Source organism: Pristis pectinata, chromosome 3 (genome assembly GCF_009764475.1).
Source record: "Pristis pectinata isolate sPriPec2 chromosome 3, sPriPec2.1.pri, whole genome shotgun sequence".
Classification (NCBI taxonomy): Eukaryota; Metazoa; Chordata; class Chondrichthyes; order Rhinopristiformes; family Pristidae; genus Pristis; species Pristis pectinata.
The window spans coordinates 109,262,947-109,280,583 of record NC_067407.1 but is presented as its reverse complement, the minus strand read 5'-3'; the positions used below and the strand labels follow the sequence as shown (position 1 = coordinate 109,280,583).

At 36.9% G+C, this 17,637-nt stretch overlaps 1 protein-coding gene across 1 annotated transcript in view; it reads left to right on the top strand.

Annotated features, from left to right (window-relative positions):
- Positions 1 to 17,637, top strand: part of ush2a (Usher syndrome 2A (autosomal recessive, mild)) — a 630,034-nt gene that overhangs the window by 421,982 nt on the left and 190,415 nt on the right. Inside the window, 3 exon segments of the mRNA XM_052011249.1 lie at positions 11,436 to 11,547; positions 11,583 to 11,673; positions 13,342 to 13,457. Of these exon segments, the coding sequence (XP_051867209.1) occupies positions 11,436 to 11,547; positions 11,583 to 11,673; positions 13,342 to 13,457 (319 nt within the window).

The window sequence follows — 17,637 nt, the reverse complement described above, 5'->3', positions numbered from 1 at the left end:
TGATGAAAAACATGGGTGGTCCAATCACTGTTTCTGAGGCGGGATTTGCGATTTCCAAATCTGGGAAGAGGTTTCAATACCCAAGCGTGTACTGGGGGGTACCTTTTTCCACAATTCTTTCAATCTCCTCTGCCAAGCTGTTCTAATTTTCAATTTTCTCTTCTAACCAGCTCCTTTCCATCATGTGTGTTGAATCCTTTCAGTCCTTTATGCCCCACCAGAACTACCAAGATGTTGAACAGACGCCTCTCTGAAGCACCACTCTACTGCAGCTGGCTAGGTTGTTCTCACATTGAACATCTTCTCCTTTGATCCCACTTATTGTTGGTTTGGGAATACTGCGAATCTTAAATATGTTTACCTTCATGGACTAAATGATATTCTCCTTGTTTCAGTCCTACTCAGTTCCTTTTATTATCTTGTGAAAATCAGAACAACTACAGATAGAAATCTGAAGTAAAAATAAACTGGAAATATTCAGCAGGTCCAGTAGAGTTTGTGGATGAGAAACAAAGTTAATGTTTCTGGTCCAAAACCCTCATTAAGTCTTGGACCTAAATTCTATTTGTCTGTCCTCAGATGCTGCCTTTAATTGCCAAGTGCTCCCAGCATTTTCAGTTTTTATATCCCTTCATTATCTCTTCTTTTAATGCACTGGTGATTGTATTAGCCCCATTTGGATTAAGGCTCACTGAAATCAGATAGGAATTTTGAGAGTTCATATCTGGAGTACTGTGCACATTTCTTGTCCCTTTACCAAAAGAACAATTGCCTCTGATAGGGTGTAGTAAAAAGATTAATCACTAGATTGATCCCTGGGATGAGAGGCCTGAACAATGAAGTGAAATTTAGAAGGACAAGAGTGGATTTCACTGGTTTAGAAGGATGCGAGTTGATTTCATTGAAGTTCTTTTGATAGGGCAAATGCTAAAAAGCTATAATCCACTGACTGGAGAGGCTTGAATGAGGGGCCACAGTTGTGATCTTAGTGAAAAGTACAGGCTTGAAAGTTCAAATGGCCTGCTCCCACTTCAGGTTCTTATGTTCTTGGTCATGGAGAGGACAAGGTACTTGAATACTTTGGGTTTACATATTCAGGAATTATTTTGAAATACTATTGAAATCAATGTTACATTAATACAAATTAAAACATTCTTTCACCATTTCTACCTCTCAGCCTAGTCTGTAAAGTCTAAGCCAGCAAATTCAATTCTCTTTTTTTCCCCAAAATGTAGATTTTGTTTTTGCTTCAGCTTCCAGTTTATGTAGAAGCTTTATTTAAATGTTATTACCATTTTCATTTACTCACGTGCAGCAAGCCAAATAGCAAATGAGACATTCATTCTTGATATTCTTTGTAGCCTGGGGCTTGACAGAATTGATTGGCTTTATATTTACAAAAATACTGGGGTTTTTTTATGGCACAACTTAAGAGTCAACCACTTGAGCATGGGACTGAATTGTATATATACTAGACAGGATAAGGATGGCAGATTTTTTTTTACTGCAAAGGACTTTGGAGAGCCACTTGAGATCTGTAAGAATCTGACAATCACATATTCACTTTTACTGGTACCAGTCTTTAATATCCAAATTGCAAAGCTGAGTTCTATATGTTCATTCCTCCGTTGTGGGATAGAAGTTCATATTCTCTTGGATTTTTATGATAAGCAAAAACAACTTTTTCATCCTGCCCCTTGCCTCTTCCCTCTCCCTTTCAAGATCTGATTCAGCACTTAGGAATTTAGTTTCTTGCCCCCCACCACCCTCCTAGAACAAAATAGAAAATGCTAGAAACACTCAGCATGTTGGGCAGCATCCTCAACCTGAAACATTAAGTTTCTCCTTCCACAGATGCTGTCTGACCAAGTGAGTGCTTCCAGCATTCTGTTTTTATTGTAGATTTCCTGCATCTGCAGATTTTTTTGATTTCCACATGAAATGCTTTTATGGTGAACCCTATTTAATTGGAATACTTTTAAACAAGCAAATACAAGAGCTCTGATGAAATTTTAGTTATAAAGAATATATTATTTTCAGGGAATACAAAAATGAGAAAAGTTTTCAAAACAGAACACCTATCTTACATAAAACACTGGGTTAATAATATTTAAGAAGTGGCCATTTAATGCAACATTAATTACACAGTTTGGAAGCTCTTAAAGAATTTAGAGAATCTGACATATATGGCAGTTAGAATCTCATTGTATGTGAATAATGAGGTGTTAACTGACCCACGTAGATGAACGATTAAAAGATCAGCATTTGCAAAAACGAGAATGAGGATCATTAATCTGTTGTTTAAGTGTGCAATTTGTGTATAGACTGCAAAACTATACACTTAAATGAAAATTACTGTTATTATACACTTGACAGAACAGGGTTCCACAAAAAACAGATGGGAAAGGAACATTAGTTAAAACACACACTTAAATGGAGTGTACTAAGTGAACCAACCTATTTAAATGTAAATGTCTGATCTCCGTCAAATTATTCCATTCTATAAGGGTTTATTTCCTGTCTTTTCTCTACCTTAAACTTCCCTCAAAGTCTGTAAATCAAGAGTAAAGGCAAAGACTATATTGAAACAGGGTGTTGAGAGATGTGTGAGAACTGCCAGGAACAACTGTGATTTTAATTTTTCTTTGTTCTTTTGAAGACATACCTGACCTCTGCTAACCTCACCATGACCAAATTTGTAAAATAGACTGATAATCCAGAAGTATGAGGCAAATACATCCTGTTTATTCATCACTCCAAGGTTCTCCAATGTAATGAACCTGCCATAAGTGCATCTCGTGAATTAATCCCTGAGTTTAATGAAAATCATTATTAACATATTACAATATTGTTGAAATATGCTTATGAAAGAGTAACTGTGAAAGAGTATATAAAAATGATGGGAGAGGGCAAAATAGAATAATTAAAATCCAGATAAAAAGGAACAAAATATGATAAAGGTCTTGTCAACAAGGCTCCCTCACAAAAGAATATAATTAGTGGAAAAATACTAAAAGAATTTGAAAATGTGGGAAGGTCAATCCACACCTGAAAATAAACGTTGAAATTTCAGCTTAAGACTATCATTGTGCATGAAAAGAATGAAAATACTTTTTTCCTATATATAACCAAATCTTGTTAAATGAAACTTTTACATACTTAAGCGCTCCATTCCTAAAAACTGTCCATGAGCCGATTTCTTCATGAGTCAGAAACATCCATTTTTTTATCGTAGCACATATCATGCCATTCCTTTAAAACTTCCTATAATTATTTTATTTCATTGAATGCTCATCCTAACACTATCCATAAGTAAACTAATGGACTATATAGTGTATCCAGTCATTAATGAATGCCATGTAACATATTATTACTAGCCTGAAAAATACTTTAAAAACGTATGAGAGAATTTGTATAAAGTTGGATTTCCATAAGTCAGGTTGTTTGCAACCCGGGGAGCCCCTGCGTAATATAGTAAGACTGTGAAAAAGCAACTGCTCCATTAGGGTTGTGAGCATGCTAGCTTGTCATTTTGTGAATCAAATGTTAAAAAGGAAGTAAGAAAGGTCAGCAGTGGAACATATCTGTGGGAGAGTACAGAAGTATGTGATTTCTGCTCAGCTTCACACAAATGGCATCAAACACGAGATAAGTTTGGAAAGGCATCAATGGATGCCATGGACATATAATGATGCACAAAGAGCATATTTGCAGAGAGAATCAAGCTGCCTATTTTAAAGGTTTTGTGGCAGGATGTCTCGGGCATTTGCAATGATGCCTTTGACCATCTACAACAAGATTGGTGTTCAGTCAAGGGCACGCACACTATGAATTCTGCATGAAACAGGATGCATGACATTCTAGCCTTTGTCGTCCTATCCCCTACATATCTGCAGAAAGGCGCTCAGCAGTTTTCTGCAAGCAGAGACATAAGGAAGGCCAAAAGAGAGATGAGAGAGGTATGGAAGTAGGGACTTTGATCAAAAAAATTCCACTTCCTCCCCTTTTGCTCTTGATCATTCAGTATGCCACATGTTGCCTCACAACTTGAGTCGGTCTTTGGGGCAGGGGCCTTGTGTGCTAGCAAACACACGATACCAGCCAAGAACCTCTAGTACCTCAGAGCAGGCATTTGGGCAGCCTCCACCTCCACAAAGGGAGACCACAGGGGTTGCACCACAAAAGGATTTCAGGAAAAGTACTGATTAATAATTGCACAAGGGTATTAACTGAGTATTTAACACAGTCAAAATGCGAAAATTCACCAAACTGGAAACTGAATTGATTAGCACCTTTTTTTAGGTGCAAATCTACCCTAAAAACAATTTAACCAGGATAGTGTTAGCAACCATTTCTGGTTGAAATGGCATCAACTGGGAAATTGGATCTGGTACTTCTGTGCGCTTTTGTCATATTTCTCCAACGTCAGATGCAACCAAATGATTTCACTCATCAAGCATCACCCATTTCCTTCCATTCACAGACTGGAGCTTGAGGCTGCGACCTGTGACCAGCATTGAGCAGTCACAGTATGGAGTATGTCATGCTCCTTTGTTGAATTTATGTCCTTTTAAGGGGCCACTCTGCTGACATCTGGAAACTTGACTGAGTAACTTCAGAATTGACTGCAGGCTGCTCAAACACTTTCTAACATCTACAGTGTGTGCTCAAACTGACAGGAGTACTTTTTCAGCAATCAGCCATTGAGATACCACAGGGAGAAATCCATTCCTGGAGGTGTCAGTATGGCCATGTCTAGCTAGACAAGATGGGTTGGGGCAAAGACATGCCCTTCTGCCAAGAATCTACACTCTCAAAACCTTCAGAGACAATATATCTTGACCTCTCTGAAGAAGGACACAATCATAGACTTGGGTTTTCTCATGCTGTCATCACAGAGATTTGTAAGATGCTGCTGCAAGATGTTCAGCTGCACTCTTATGCCTGGACTATGCTCTCCATGGTCAAAGTTTTACTGTGATTCTCAACCTCCTTGCCACAGGATCTTTCCAAGTAGATCTGCAGCAGATTTCTGCAATGTCTTGCACTCTTTCTGAAGGCAGCATCAGAGAGATCACCCAGGCACTCTGTTCACAGACAGATTAATTCATGTACCTTGATGTCAATGATGATTCAGATAGCACTCAGACGTTAGGATATGCCAGCCTTGCTGGCTTCACACCAGTGCAGGTAGCCTGTAATCACGTTAATGCACCCATAAGTGCTTCCATTAATAACCAAGATGTTTTCCTGAGCAGGAAAGATTTCCACTCTCTACAGTAGATCATCGGAAGAATTTCCTAATTAACAATGTCAAGTTTCAGGAAGCAACCATGATGCCTTCATTCCCCAGGGAGACAGATATGCCATACTGTTCCTGTGCCTTGTACAGCCCAGAGGGATGGATCCTGGGGGATAAACACTTCCCTCTACTTCTCCGGCTCACACCAGTTTGTATTCCTGCACAGCAGCAGAGTACCGGTACACAAATTGTTGCAGAGAACACTATTTGTCTTCCTAGAAATGAGGTTCCAATATCTGCATCAGTTTTGAGGCATCCTGTGGCATATATCCAGCAGATGCAGAAACTTCACTGGTGTGCATTGTACTCTACATAGCCACAGAGTCCAAAGATAGCAGCCATTGCTGGATAGATAAGTAATCTGCAGATACAGAGCATGGGGGACCAAGAGAGCAGGCTGAAGAACACAGGACCATGAGGATCAGAAGGATTAAATAGTGAAGTCCCAGCAGAGGAAATGACAGAGTGATTGATTACACAGTCTAGTGGGAGAGAGATGTTTCTCACAGTAGCTTGCAAAATCAATCTCCACAATACAGAAAAGGTAACCCTCTTCACCCAGAATCCTTCACCAACAGATCACCCATTGGCCAAAATACGTCAAAGTGTACTCTATTGAATGCAGGACTACCTGCATTGATCATAATATATGAATGAAGGAATTTCTGATGCAGTTGCTGAAATAACTTTCCCTAATTATTTTGAATAGAGTGCACTTTGACGTATCTAGTGAGGGCATGAAATTTAGTTCTGGATTGCTTGACTGAATGCGGATTCTCACACCTGAAGGACGTAGCTGGAGTCACTCTCTGTCAGGTCTTTCTGTGGTGTTCCTGGCTGTGTGGTACTTGGGACCACTCCTGCCTTGCATCTCTTTGATGAGGATCCTTATGTCTATTTGAATGTTTGTGGGAGCTCTGTCCTTTACCCCTGCAGCTTCTGCCTCCACCAAGGAAGCCTTAGTAGTGGTTGTTATGCAGATTATAATTTTAAGTATTGATGCCCCAAGTGTGTGTGTCAAATTGTCGTAAGCTACAATTATTAAGCTTGGTCCTGTTTAGTTAGTTTCTGCATGTAAATTATCCGAATGCTGTCTTAAACATATTCTTAGATAATTTCATGAATTTTTGCAGGTTGTCTGAATAGGTGTCAGTGCTATATCCAGCAAAGGTTTATCACACCAGTAAAAAGATGAAATCAAATTTCTAGGCATGTTACTCAAACTCAAATATTTTTTGTCAATACCACTTTCTGGTCTAGAATATTTTTTAATAGCATTTTGCAAGTGACCATATAAACCACTTGGAAGTGTGAGATGTGAATTGATACGGAGCAATAGAACCTATTTGGGCACAGCTAACAGTCTCTAGTCTTCTCCTAATTTGCCAACTGGTGGAAGATATATACCTTTAAAAAACCTCTTCCCTTTAGTCTCTTCCACTATTCAAAGAATACCCAATTTTTGGAGCCTTTCTTCTCAAACAGGTCCTTTCCATGGCACTAATTTACTTTGTTTAAGATAATTGCCCAGCCCTGTGCAATACTTCAATTGTGACCTGACCAACAAATTTTATAAATTTAGCATCATTTCTAATGACTTATTAATTCACATCACTGTGCATGAATCCATAATTTCAGGTGCCTATTATTTGGCCTCTTCCAGCTTCAGCTCCTCCTTTTGAATTCTTTACTGTATATTAGCAGCACTAGATAGCCCTAAATAAATCTGTTAAGGATCTATTTAATGGTTGCTTTTATTGTATTTTCCTTGAACGTATTGATTCATATTTATTTGCAATAACCAATAAAGACAGCAATTCACTTCCATTCTTAATTCTTAAAAGGATTTCAGCTCCAGTGTTAATTTTTCTGTTTTATTTTCAAATTTTGTTTTTCGATGATTTTTGTTTATGTTTTAGAACTGGGGAAAGAATATCAGATTCTAGTAAAGATAGAATGTCATATTTTTCACAGTCACATAACTTCATTCTCCAATGATCATTTTCTCATTTTTCACTGAGTGGTGAGCTCTTAACTGCTAAGTGACATCCAGTCTAGCACTTCATGCCTTGCTAAATGGCATATATCTGAACCTAAAACCTGCATCTTGTACGCGATATCAGCCATAATACACTATTATAACATATGACTGGATTCATCTTCAAACAAATCAATGAATTCATGAAAAGATTTTGAGTGTCTTGGTCAATTTTCAGCACAACTAATCTGTCACAAGCTTTGTATTTCCTTTCTTAAACTTTCCTACTGCACATCATTAAACAATCCAAGTTCACATCTCCTCCTCAGTCATGTTCTTTTGCTGCACTCTGAATTGTCAGCAATGGGAATTGAAGAGGTTTCTGATTTTCTGGAAAAAAAAATGTGGGCTTGGTTAATGTTGTTTGCTATTTGGTTTATAAAAGTGAAGGTGCTAAAATGTTTTAACACCAAATAATAAACTGCAAATGCATTTTAGCACACTTTTTAAGAAGATGTTAATTATAAATCCAATTGCTTTAAGATTATAAACTGCATCATATTCTTTTACACCCATAACCAATTGAGTGATTGGTGGAAAAATAAAAGAGTCAAGTTCCCTTTGTAACTTGTGATAATCTGATGACACACAGAAGATTTTGGGCAAATTTTCAGTGGCTCAGAATATATGGAAATTGCCCCCCATGATATATGACCTTGATCAAGACCAAAATGCATAGGTTTAAAAGCTCTGAGTGTATATCCTGGCTCACTGCTCCATTGATTGGATTAAAATTCCAGATCATTTCCCAGCAGTTCCAGTTCAATGGTACATAATCTAAGCAATTTTTACTAAATGCACAACTGGCTTCAACCAAATGTGTAAGGTTGACATTGCCCTATATCAATCATGTTTTGTAAGACAATCATTGATATCCATAATAATAAAGTTATTTATTATATATAATATATACATTTATTATATAATATTAAAACATAATATAATAATCAAATGAACCTTCCATAGCAAATTCCTTGCCACCGAAACAATTTCACCATTACATTATTTTTAAACAGTGAAAGAATAGAAACTTAAACCAACCTGAATCTCAATAATAAAAACAGAAAGCACTGAAAGTACATGGCAGGTCAGGAAGCATCTGTAGAATCTGTATCAATGAAATGCTGAACGCTTGATTTACTGGTTTACATTTAAGGCATGCCAGTGGCTCTACTTCGTTAAGAGATTTGGTATGTCACCAAAGACTTGCAGATTTCTGTAGATGTACGGTGAAGAACATCTTGACTGGTTGCATCACAGACTGGTATGAAGTCTCCAATGCACAGGATTGCAAGAGGCTGCAGAGGGTTGTAGACTCAGCCAGCTCCATCACGGGCACAACCCTCCTTGCCATCAAGGACATCTTCAAGAGGCAGTGCCTCAAGAAGGCGGCATTCATCATTAAGGACCCTCACCATCCGGGTCATGCCCTCTTCTCGTTACTACCATCGGGGAGGAGGTACAGGAGCCTAAAGACACACACTCAGTGATTCAGGAACAGCTTCTTCCCCTCTGCCATCAGATTTCTGAATGATCCATGAGCCCATAACACTACCTCATTATTCCTTTTTTATTGCACTATTTATTTATTTTTGTAATTTATAGATTTTATGTCTTCCTACTGTACTGCTGCCACAAAACAACAAATTTCATGTCATATGTCAATGATGATAATTCTTATTCTGATGTTTAACTTTACAAATTACTCTGAGAACTCTGAAGTAAGTCGCAGCATCCTTAATATTAGACACATTCATTTTAACCAAAATTGCTCTGTAGTTAGTTCTAATGAAATTAACTTCAGCACCAAACAGTGTTAACTATGACCCAAACTTTATTGTCAGAAGGGTAAATAATTGGAAAATATCTATTTGCCTCTTCAAAATATCTTCACCATTGTACATAAATGGCACCCACAATATGATCTTTGATTTCTTTCTTTTTCAATCTTTTTATTAGTTTTCAAATTAATACAGATTAATATATAACATCAATGTTTGTACATGTAATACAAAGAGATCGGAAGAACAATCAGGGCATGGGTAATCATAAAAAAACAATAAAGTATATTAAAAAAAATCTGTAGATCCAACAATCTCTTAGTAAATGAATATAATATAAAAGAAAGGAAAGAAAAAGATTTATTATAAAATATAACAGAAAGAAAAAAAATCCCCAAAACAATAAGAAAATTTATAAACAGTATATCAAACCAAACTAAGCTAAAGAAAAAATATTCAAAAAAAACAAACAGGAAAAAAAAACTGGACTAAAATTTCTCAGTAGAAACAAAGCAATATTATGTTGTCAACTCCATGATCTTTGATTTGTAAGTAACTTGTCTAGTTAATTCACATCACTATTAATTATTCATTCTACTTCAAATGTAAAGGGACAGTACACAGTTAATGGCAGGACCCTTCACAGTGTTGATGTACAGAGGGATCTAGGGGTCCAAGTGCAAAGCTCCCTGAAAGTGGCTGAACAAGTTGATAGCGTGATTAAAAAATGTGTCTGGCAGACTTGCCTTTATTAGTTGAGGCATGAGTTCAAGAGTCAGGAAGTTATGTTGCAGCTTTATAAAACTCTGGTTAGGCCACATTTGGAGTATTGCAAACAATTTTGGTTGCCCCATTATGGGAAGGATGTGGAGGCTTTGGAGATGGTGCAGAAAAAGTTTACCAGGATGCTGCCTGGATTAGAGGGGATGTGCTATGAGGAGAGGTTGGATGAACTTGTGTTGTTTTCTCTGGAGCAGCAGAGGCTGAGGGGAGTCCTGATAGAGGTTTATAAAATTATGAGAGGCATAGCTAGAGTAGATAGCTGGTATGTTTTTCCCAGGGTCGAAATGCCTAGTACTAGAGGGCATGCATTTGAGGTAAGAGGAGGTAAATTTAAAGGAGATGTGTGGGACGAGTTTTTTTTTTACACAGAGCGTGGTGGGTGTCTAGAAGATGCTGCTGGGGGTGGTGGAGGCAAATATGAATGTGGCGTTTAAGAGGCTCTTGGATTGACACATGATGTGCAGAAAATGGAGGGATATGGACATTATGCACGCAGAAGGGATTAATTTAGTTAGGCATTTAATTACTAGTTTAATTAGTTCACCACAACATCATGGGTGAAGGGCCTGTTCCTGTGCTGTACTGTTCTATGTACTTTTCTTTCTAATGCTGTGTAAGCTTTATGAAAATTAGTATTAATTTCCCTCATCAGAATAGACATTTAAAATTTTGGAAATGGTGAAATATCCCTTTAAGAATTAATGAACAACAGAATTGAACATTAAGCTTCAAATTTAGGCTTTTTTTGCATAAACAGATCAGAAGTCCTCGCTGCATGGAATTAATTTTACTCCTGTCACCTGGTGTCTTTTATCAATCACTTTCTTGGCATCCTTGTCATCGACATCCTTGGGTTTGCAACCTTTCTACCAATAACAACTGTTTCTTATAGATGTTAATGCCCAATCAACCATTTGAAGAAAGGTATATTTATTTCATGAAAAAAAAATCAGATTACCAATTTTCAAAATAAAATAAGTCAACTATGATAGCAATTTAAATTTAAAATATGTGAGCTGAGAAAGTTGATGAGATAGCATTGTCCTTTTCATCATGACATAATTGAAAATTGACTTTACCTGAAACGAAATACAGTAATGACCATTTCCAGGTCATTTCATGTCACTCCAGAAATTCATCCAGATGCTTCCTGGAATAATTTACCTTTGCATTGCTGGATCTAATTTACCTTCATTCATGCATGTGATGACATCATTCACCATGCAACATGAATTGCAAAGAAAATTCATTGAAGTTGTCCTGGGTGTGACTATCATACGGCACTCCTGAGTGAACTACCAGGACCCTGTAAGGTAAGGCATGTATTTACCTATGATCATCAGATGCACTGGAATTTCTAGGCTATTAAAGTTCTCTTTTTTTTCTTTCTAAGTTTTGACTTTAGTGTTGTTGGTTCATGTATTTCAAGAAAATAGTCTGATTGGCATTGAACTATTTTATGCTTAAGTTCACAAATGCACTTCGTTCTGTGACAGCTAACAATGAGAATGTTTTTCTCCTCCCTTTTTAGACCTTAAGGGCATTTTACCTTCAGCAGTCAATGTGATCAATAGTACAGCTGTTCATATTATTTGGACTTCACCAGCAAAAGCAACTGATCTAGTAACTGAATATTCCATTTATGTGAATGCAAAACACTACAGGAATATTCCATTTTTGTGAATGCAAAACACTATAGGAATGGCACAAATTTACCCAGATATTTTGTATTAGCAGAGCTGCTTCCGTTCATTGTGTATGAAATGCAAGTTAGCAATGGTTGAAGTGTGTATAATAAATACTTTTCCTCGTGTATTCTTTTTGCTCTCCAGTTATTTTCAGTGTACACCTTGATATTTTTCAGCTCTTTTAACATATTGCAAGCCATTTATATGATGAATTAATACATTTAATTTTGGTTTAGTTTGTACTGTGCAATGAAATTGTTGTGTGAAGACATCAGAATCACATTCAGAAAGGCATAATTAGATCACCATGAGAAAATACTATCATGCCAGTGTCATTCTATACCAGAACAACAATACTTAAAAATTTGAAAGGTGATTCTGTAGATAGCCTAGAAGTATTTGAAGTATCATTCTCAATCTGTTTGTCAAAAGGTCCATGGGTGCTGTTATGTGTTAAGTTTCATTTTCCTGGAATTTAAAGCAGAGTGGAGTCAGTAAGATAAAACAAGGCTTTTCCCTTTTAATCTGGTGCCAGTTTCAAACAGGATTGCTTTATTTGTCTAATTTTCCAAGTTGTATGATGAGGGGTTAGTAAGTATTTTATGCATATTTTTATTATGTTACTTTTGGATATTTTAAATGTTTTTTCTTAAAGAAGTGTTACAAGCCAAAGTAAATAGTTTAACTTTACTCAGTTTCCAAACTGCCTCTGGTCAATCAAAATGCATGAATTTATAAATATTAGTTTTGGTACAAATAATGAATTCTGCCACAGATTTACTCTCAAATATTCAGCAGAAACTCAGAAATATAATCCAACATTATTGTAATTAAAGTTACAATGAAAGATAACAAAACTTTAAAACAAAAGCCTGTTAAGTGTGTTTTATGTTAACACATTAATACTAGTTTCAAGACTAAAATAAAATAAAAATGCCAACTATACAATATTTGTAGAAAATATCTCAGTTGGAAACACTCATGCCTGTGTGATAAGTTTGCGGGTTGTCTTTGGGATCTGACCACATAATTCGGATTGGTATTTCAGTCATGGGGGAGTACTGTCTTTTAGCCAGTCTACTCAACTGGATATAAAATATCGCATGGCATTATTCAAAAAGAAATAAAGAGTACTGGATTCCAAGTCTAATCCTTGAACCTCAGCCTTTCAGCATGCAATTAGCCTCATGTTTTGTAATGGCGTCATTTAATATTTGAAATATCTTTGACTATGTTGCATCTGTGAGGAAAGGCAAAAATCTATTCTTCTTTATGAAATTGCACCTCTCATCAACCTATCTTGAAACGTGTGACATCAGCAGAGGCCACAACTCTCTGTCTGAGGTTGATGTTGCTCCAGGAGGCAGTAGGCAATCCCACAATGAATAATAGCAGAGGAAACCTACAAATCACTGAAGGATATAAAGCTCTGATGATTATTATGAATGACTGCTATCTGTTACATAGTATTTTATATTTTCCAGTCAATTTTCCTTGAAAAGGTAGTTTTTCATGTTTAATCATGAATCCTCCATGACTCAAAGAAAGTAGAAAGAACAAGACATTATGAATTTTCTTGGTTATATATCAAGCATAAGAATGCATAATTCACACATTTTCTTCCTGCTTCTGAAAGTGAGAATAATATGCATGCCTGTTGAGTTTGATTTAATTCTAAATACATTTAAATTTTATTTCAAACTTTTGAAAAAGTAATGTATTTTTTTGCAACCCTTCATACATAATTAGGTTTAAGTCTGCACAGTATATGCTTGTATTAGGAGCAACAGTACCCAAGTCTCCACTACTGAAGAAAAAAAAACAAATGATATAGATTCGCCATGTATACATGTTATCAATTCACAGTGAGTAAACTCATTTAGATTCTAAAATTAATTATTTAACCATAATGTGGATTTTAATTGCAGATATCTCAAGAGAATATAAATGCTGTATTCTTTGCAATATTTTCTGCTATTACCAAATACAGAGATGTGAAGTATTGAATAAGAAATTATGTAAAAATAAAGAAGAGCAATCAAAATTTTGTTTTAAAATGAAAAGATGTTAAAACTTTAGGAAACACTTGTCTTTTTGGAGTATTATTAGCAGAAAAGAATCACAGATTCAAATGGATGTGCTCATAAAAAGGAGAATAGGACCTATAGAGTATATCAGTTTTGGCACTCTTCCTGTGGCTGTTAATGGTCGGATTGAAACATTAATGTTCTTCAGTGTGCTGTGTAGATATCAATGATGCACCTCCCAGGTAGCCAACTGTTGGAATTCACAGGCCTGACACCACAGAAGTGATGAGAAGGACATGTTCCATTCTATCGTCTGGGCTTGTTAACATTGTGGTGTCAAGCTTTCTGCCAAATCTACAGTCAAAGATTTGGGTTCTGGCTAATGAGCAACAAGTGAATTAGAAACTTTGAAGAGAACCAACAGTTTTTCATTCAATCTTCTCCTGGCCCCAATTGTTATGCTTTTTGGTAAAGGCTTTTGCTTCTTTCCTGCCACATTTAACTGAGCAAAGCATTTGTAATGGCCACAACAAGTTCCAAGCTCTTAAGATAGCTTTAGGATATTTCATCCATGATAAGACTGATGTACATTGTTTTTTTTTGTTCGACTTAGAGATACTTTCGTCTTCTGTAGAATAACCTCAAATATTTTGGTCAGAGAGCAACAGTGGGGTGCAATTCTGGGTGAAAATTAACAGGAAATTTTGGTCCATACTTAGGAATGACATGCAATTTTACCTCAGAGAAAGGATTTTGAGGTGAAACATTCTGAACCATGCTTTAAAACAAAAAAAATTACCACTTTTTAGAGCACCCTCAGATGTTGGTATGGAAAATGAATCTTAAAATAAACTGCATGTTTATTGTTCCATCTTCTTGATTTGATCTGAAATAGACATAATGCCTAGAAACTGGGCTTTTCCCTGCATTTGATCTGCTAAACCAGAGCTACATGTTGCAGTAACAGCAAATCGAAAGTCAGCAAAAAGATCTTTAAATTGGTACAAGCTTGCTTTAAGAAATCTTTTTTCATGTTTTACTCCCTTAGAAGCATTAAACCTGGTTTGCATGTTTCACAGATATTGCTAAGCAAGAAGTAGCAACATGCTAAAAATAGACTGTGCTTTAAAGGATTCCATGGTTGCCATGAAAATCAGATCAAATGGGGTAAAGGGAAGGGGAATACACAGGGTGAGGAGTGTAATGGCACATAGGTCTCCAGTTGGTGGTTGCAAGCCCCAGGTTCGTTGACACACATGTTGAGGGATTTGTGAAGTTTGCATCAGTTCAAAGAAGCTTTGATCTGCACCAAGGTCTGCAAATGTTTTGAGTCATGTTCAAAATCATTTAATGGGTCTAATCTTCAAGTATAAGAGTCAGTTGTTTCATAGGACTACATATCATTCTGCACAAAGACAGAGCAGCATTTAGTTTGCCACTTAACAATCTGGTAGCCACAGGAAGCAATGATAATGAAGTAACCAAAGCAATGATTATCCAAGATAATTCACTTAGGAAGGCCCCAATTAATTTGTGGGAATAGCACAAGATATTTTCTATATGCCCACAATGGGAGAAGGGGAGGTGAGTGGCTTTATTGAAATATTTATCAAATGATGAAAAGTACACAAGGGAAAGAGACAAATGGTCATATGGAAGGGGTTTAGCCTGCTTAATCTGTGCAGCAAGCTTGGTGCAGTGGGGAGAAGCTTACTTTCCTCAATGCAAGACCCAATCAGGATCAGTTGTCTGAACAAAAAAAATAGTCCAAGCATGCTAATAAGTATAGTGTGTTGTGGTTTTGTTGTATTCCTTATTCTATAGACTGAAGATGCAAATTTGATTTGATTACTATAATAATTTCTCAAAGCAAATTACTGATTTTAAATTGATATATTCTTTGATTTGTTCTCAAAATTGTGGTATAATTTGATTAAATTTATTATTCTGTTTACTCCCACAGACTAAGTTAAAGTAGCCACTTGGTCTTGTTGCATTAATATGTTTCAGGCCTCTGTCAAAAATATAGGTCTGTGTGAGAGTGCATGTGAGGCAAATTAGCAGTTCATATCAGCAGGAGATCCTATTATTTCACCTCCAGCATATAGTATTGTGTCAAATTTTGAGAAGAACATATATGTTCCTGAGCATTAGTTGCCTTGACCGTTGTCAAGGGATAGGATTATGAGCATTTGGAAAACTATAACCTCATTAGGGACAGTCAGCATGACTTTGTGCAGGGCAAGTTGTGCCTTACTAACTTGATTGAGTTTTTCGAGCAGGTGACAAAGGTGAATGATGAAGGTGGAGCTGTGGATGTTGTCTGCATGAATTTTAGTAAGGCGTTTGACAAGGTCCCTCATGGTAGGCTCATCCAGAAGATTAAGATGCATGGGATCCACGGTGACTTGGCCATTTGGATTCAGAATTGGCTTGCCCATAGAAGACAGAGGGTAGTGGTCGATGGGACTTACTCTGGCTGGAGGTCTGTGACTCGTGGTGTTCCGCAGGGATCTGTATTGGGACCTCTGCTATTTGTAATATACAGTATATAAATGACCTGGATGAAAATGTAGATGGGTGGGTTAGTAAGTTCATACACAATACAACGATTGGTGGTGTTGTGGATAGCGCAGAAGATTGCCAAAGGATACAGTGGGATATAGATCAGTTGCAAATATGGGCATAGAAATGGCAGATGGTGTTTAATCCAGCCAAATGAGAGCTGTTGCACTTTGGGAGATCAAATGTAAAGTGACAGTACACTGTTAATGGCAAGACCCTTAACTGTGCTGATGTACAGAGGCATCTTGGGATCCAAGTCCATAGCCCCCTGAAAGTGGCTACACAGATTGATAGGGTGGCGCATGGCATGCTTGCCTTTATTAGTCAAGGCATTGAGTTCAAGAGTCAGGAAGTTATGTTTCAGGTTTAAAAAACTCTAGTTAGGCCACGTCTGGAGTATTGCATTCAATTCTGGGTGTCCCATTAGAGGAACAATGTGGAGGCTTTGGTGCAGAAGATGTTAACCAGGATGCTGCCTGTATTAGAGGATATGTGCTATGAGGAGAGGATAGACAAACTTGGGTAGCAGAGTCTGAAGTGAGACTTGATAGAAGTTTATAAGATTATGAGAGGCATCGATAGAGTAGACAACTGGTATCTTTTTCCCAGAATCAAAATATCTAATTACTAGAGGGCATGCATTTACGATGAGAGAGGGTCAGTTCAGGTGAGATGTACAGGACAAATTTTTACACAGAGAGTAGTGGGTGCCTGGAATATGCTGTCAGGGGTGGTGGTGGAGGCAAATACAACAGAGGTGTTTAAGGGGGTCTTAGATAGGCACATGAATATGCAGAGAATAGAGTGATATGGATATTGTGTAGACAGAAGGGATTAGTTTAGTTAGGCATTTAATTAGTTAGGCCCAACCTTGGGGGCCGAAGGGCCTGTTTCTGTGCTGTACTGTTCTATGTTCTATTGTCCTGAGTGATCAATGCTATAATATTTAAAAAGCATTTAAGGCAGATATGGCCTTGCCAAGGATGGCATTTTGTATGAGTAGATCAAAGAACAGATGAAGATTGGGAAAAGCTAGTAAAGAAAGAGAGGAAAAAAAGGTGGGCTTTCTCATGTTTGAAACAAATTTGTTTTTTTAAGGTAATTTTTTATTCTGATATTATTATAAGCTTCTGAAATTTCCCAATTGAGCACTAAAGACTGATCGATTGCCCTGAAATGTCTGGTCTTGGCCTACATGTGTCCTCAGTAGTTCATTTATTTGCCATGCTAGATTTGTTAGAGTGGAATATAATCAATAGATAATTCATTAATTCTGGTCTTTGGGTACAGGAACAGCATATGAAACATGTCATGAATCTAGTTTTGACTAAAATATGGCACATGATTTAGTTGTTCAGTTAAGTCAGTATGGTGGAAGATTGATGTGACTTTAAAAGAAATGGAAAAGAGTGTTTTGATAGTTGAATTGTTATTCCTGGTGAAAATTGATTCA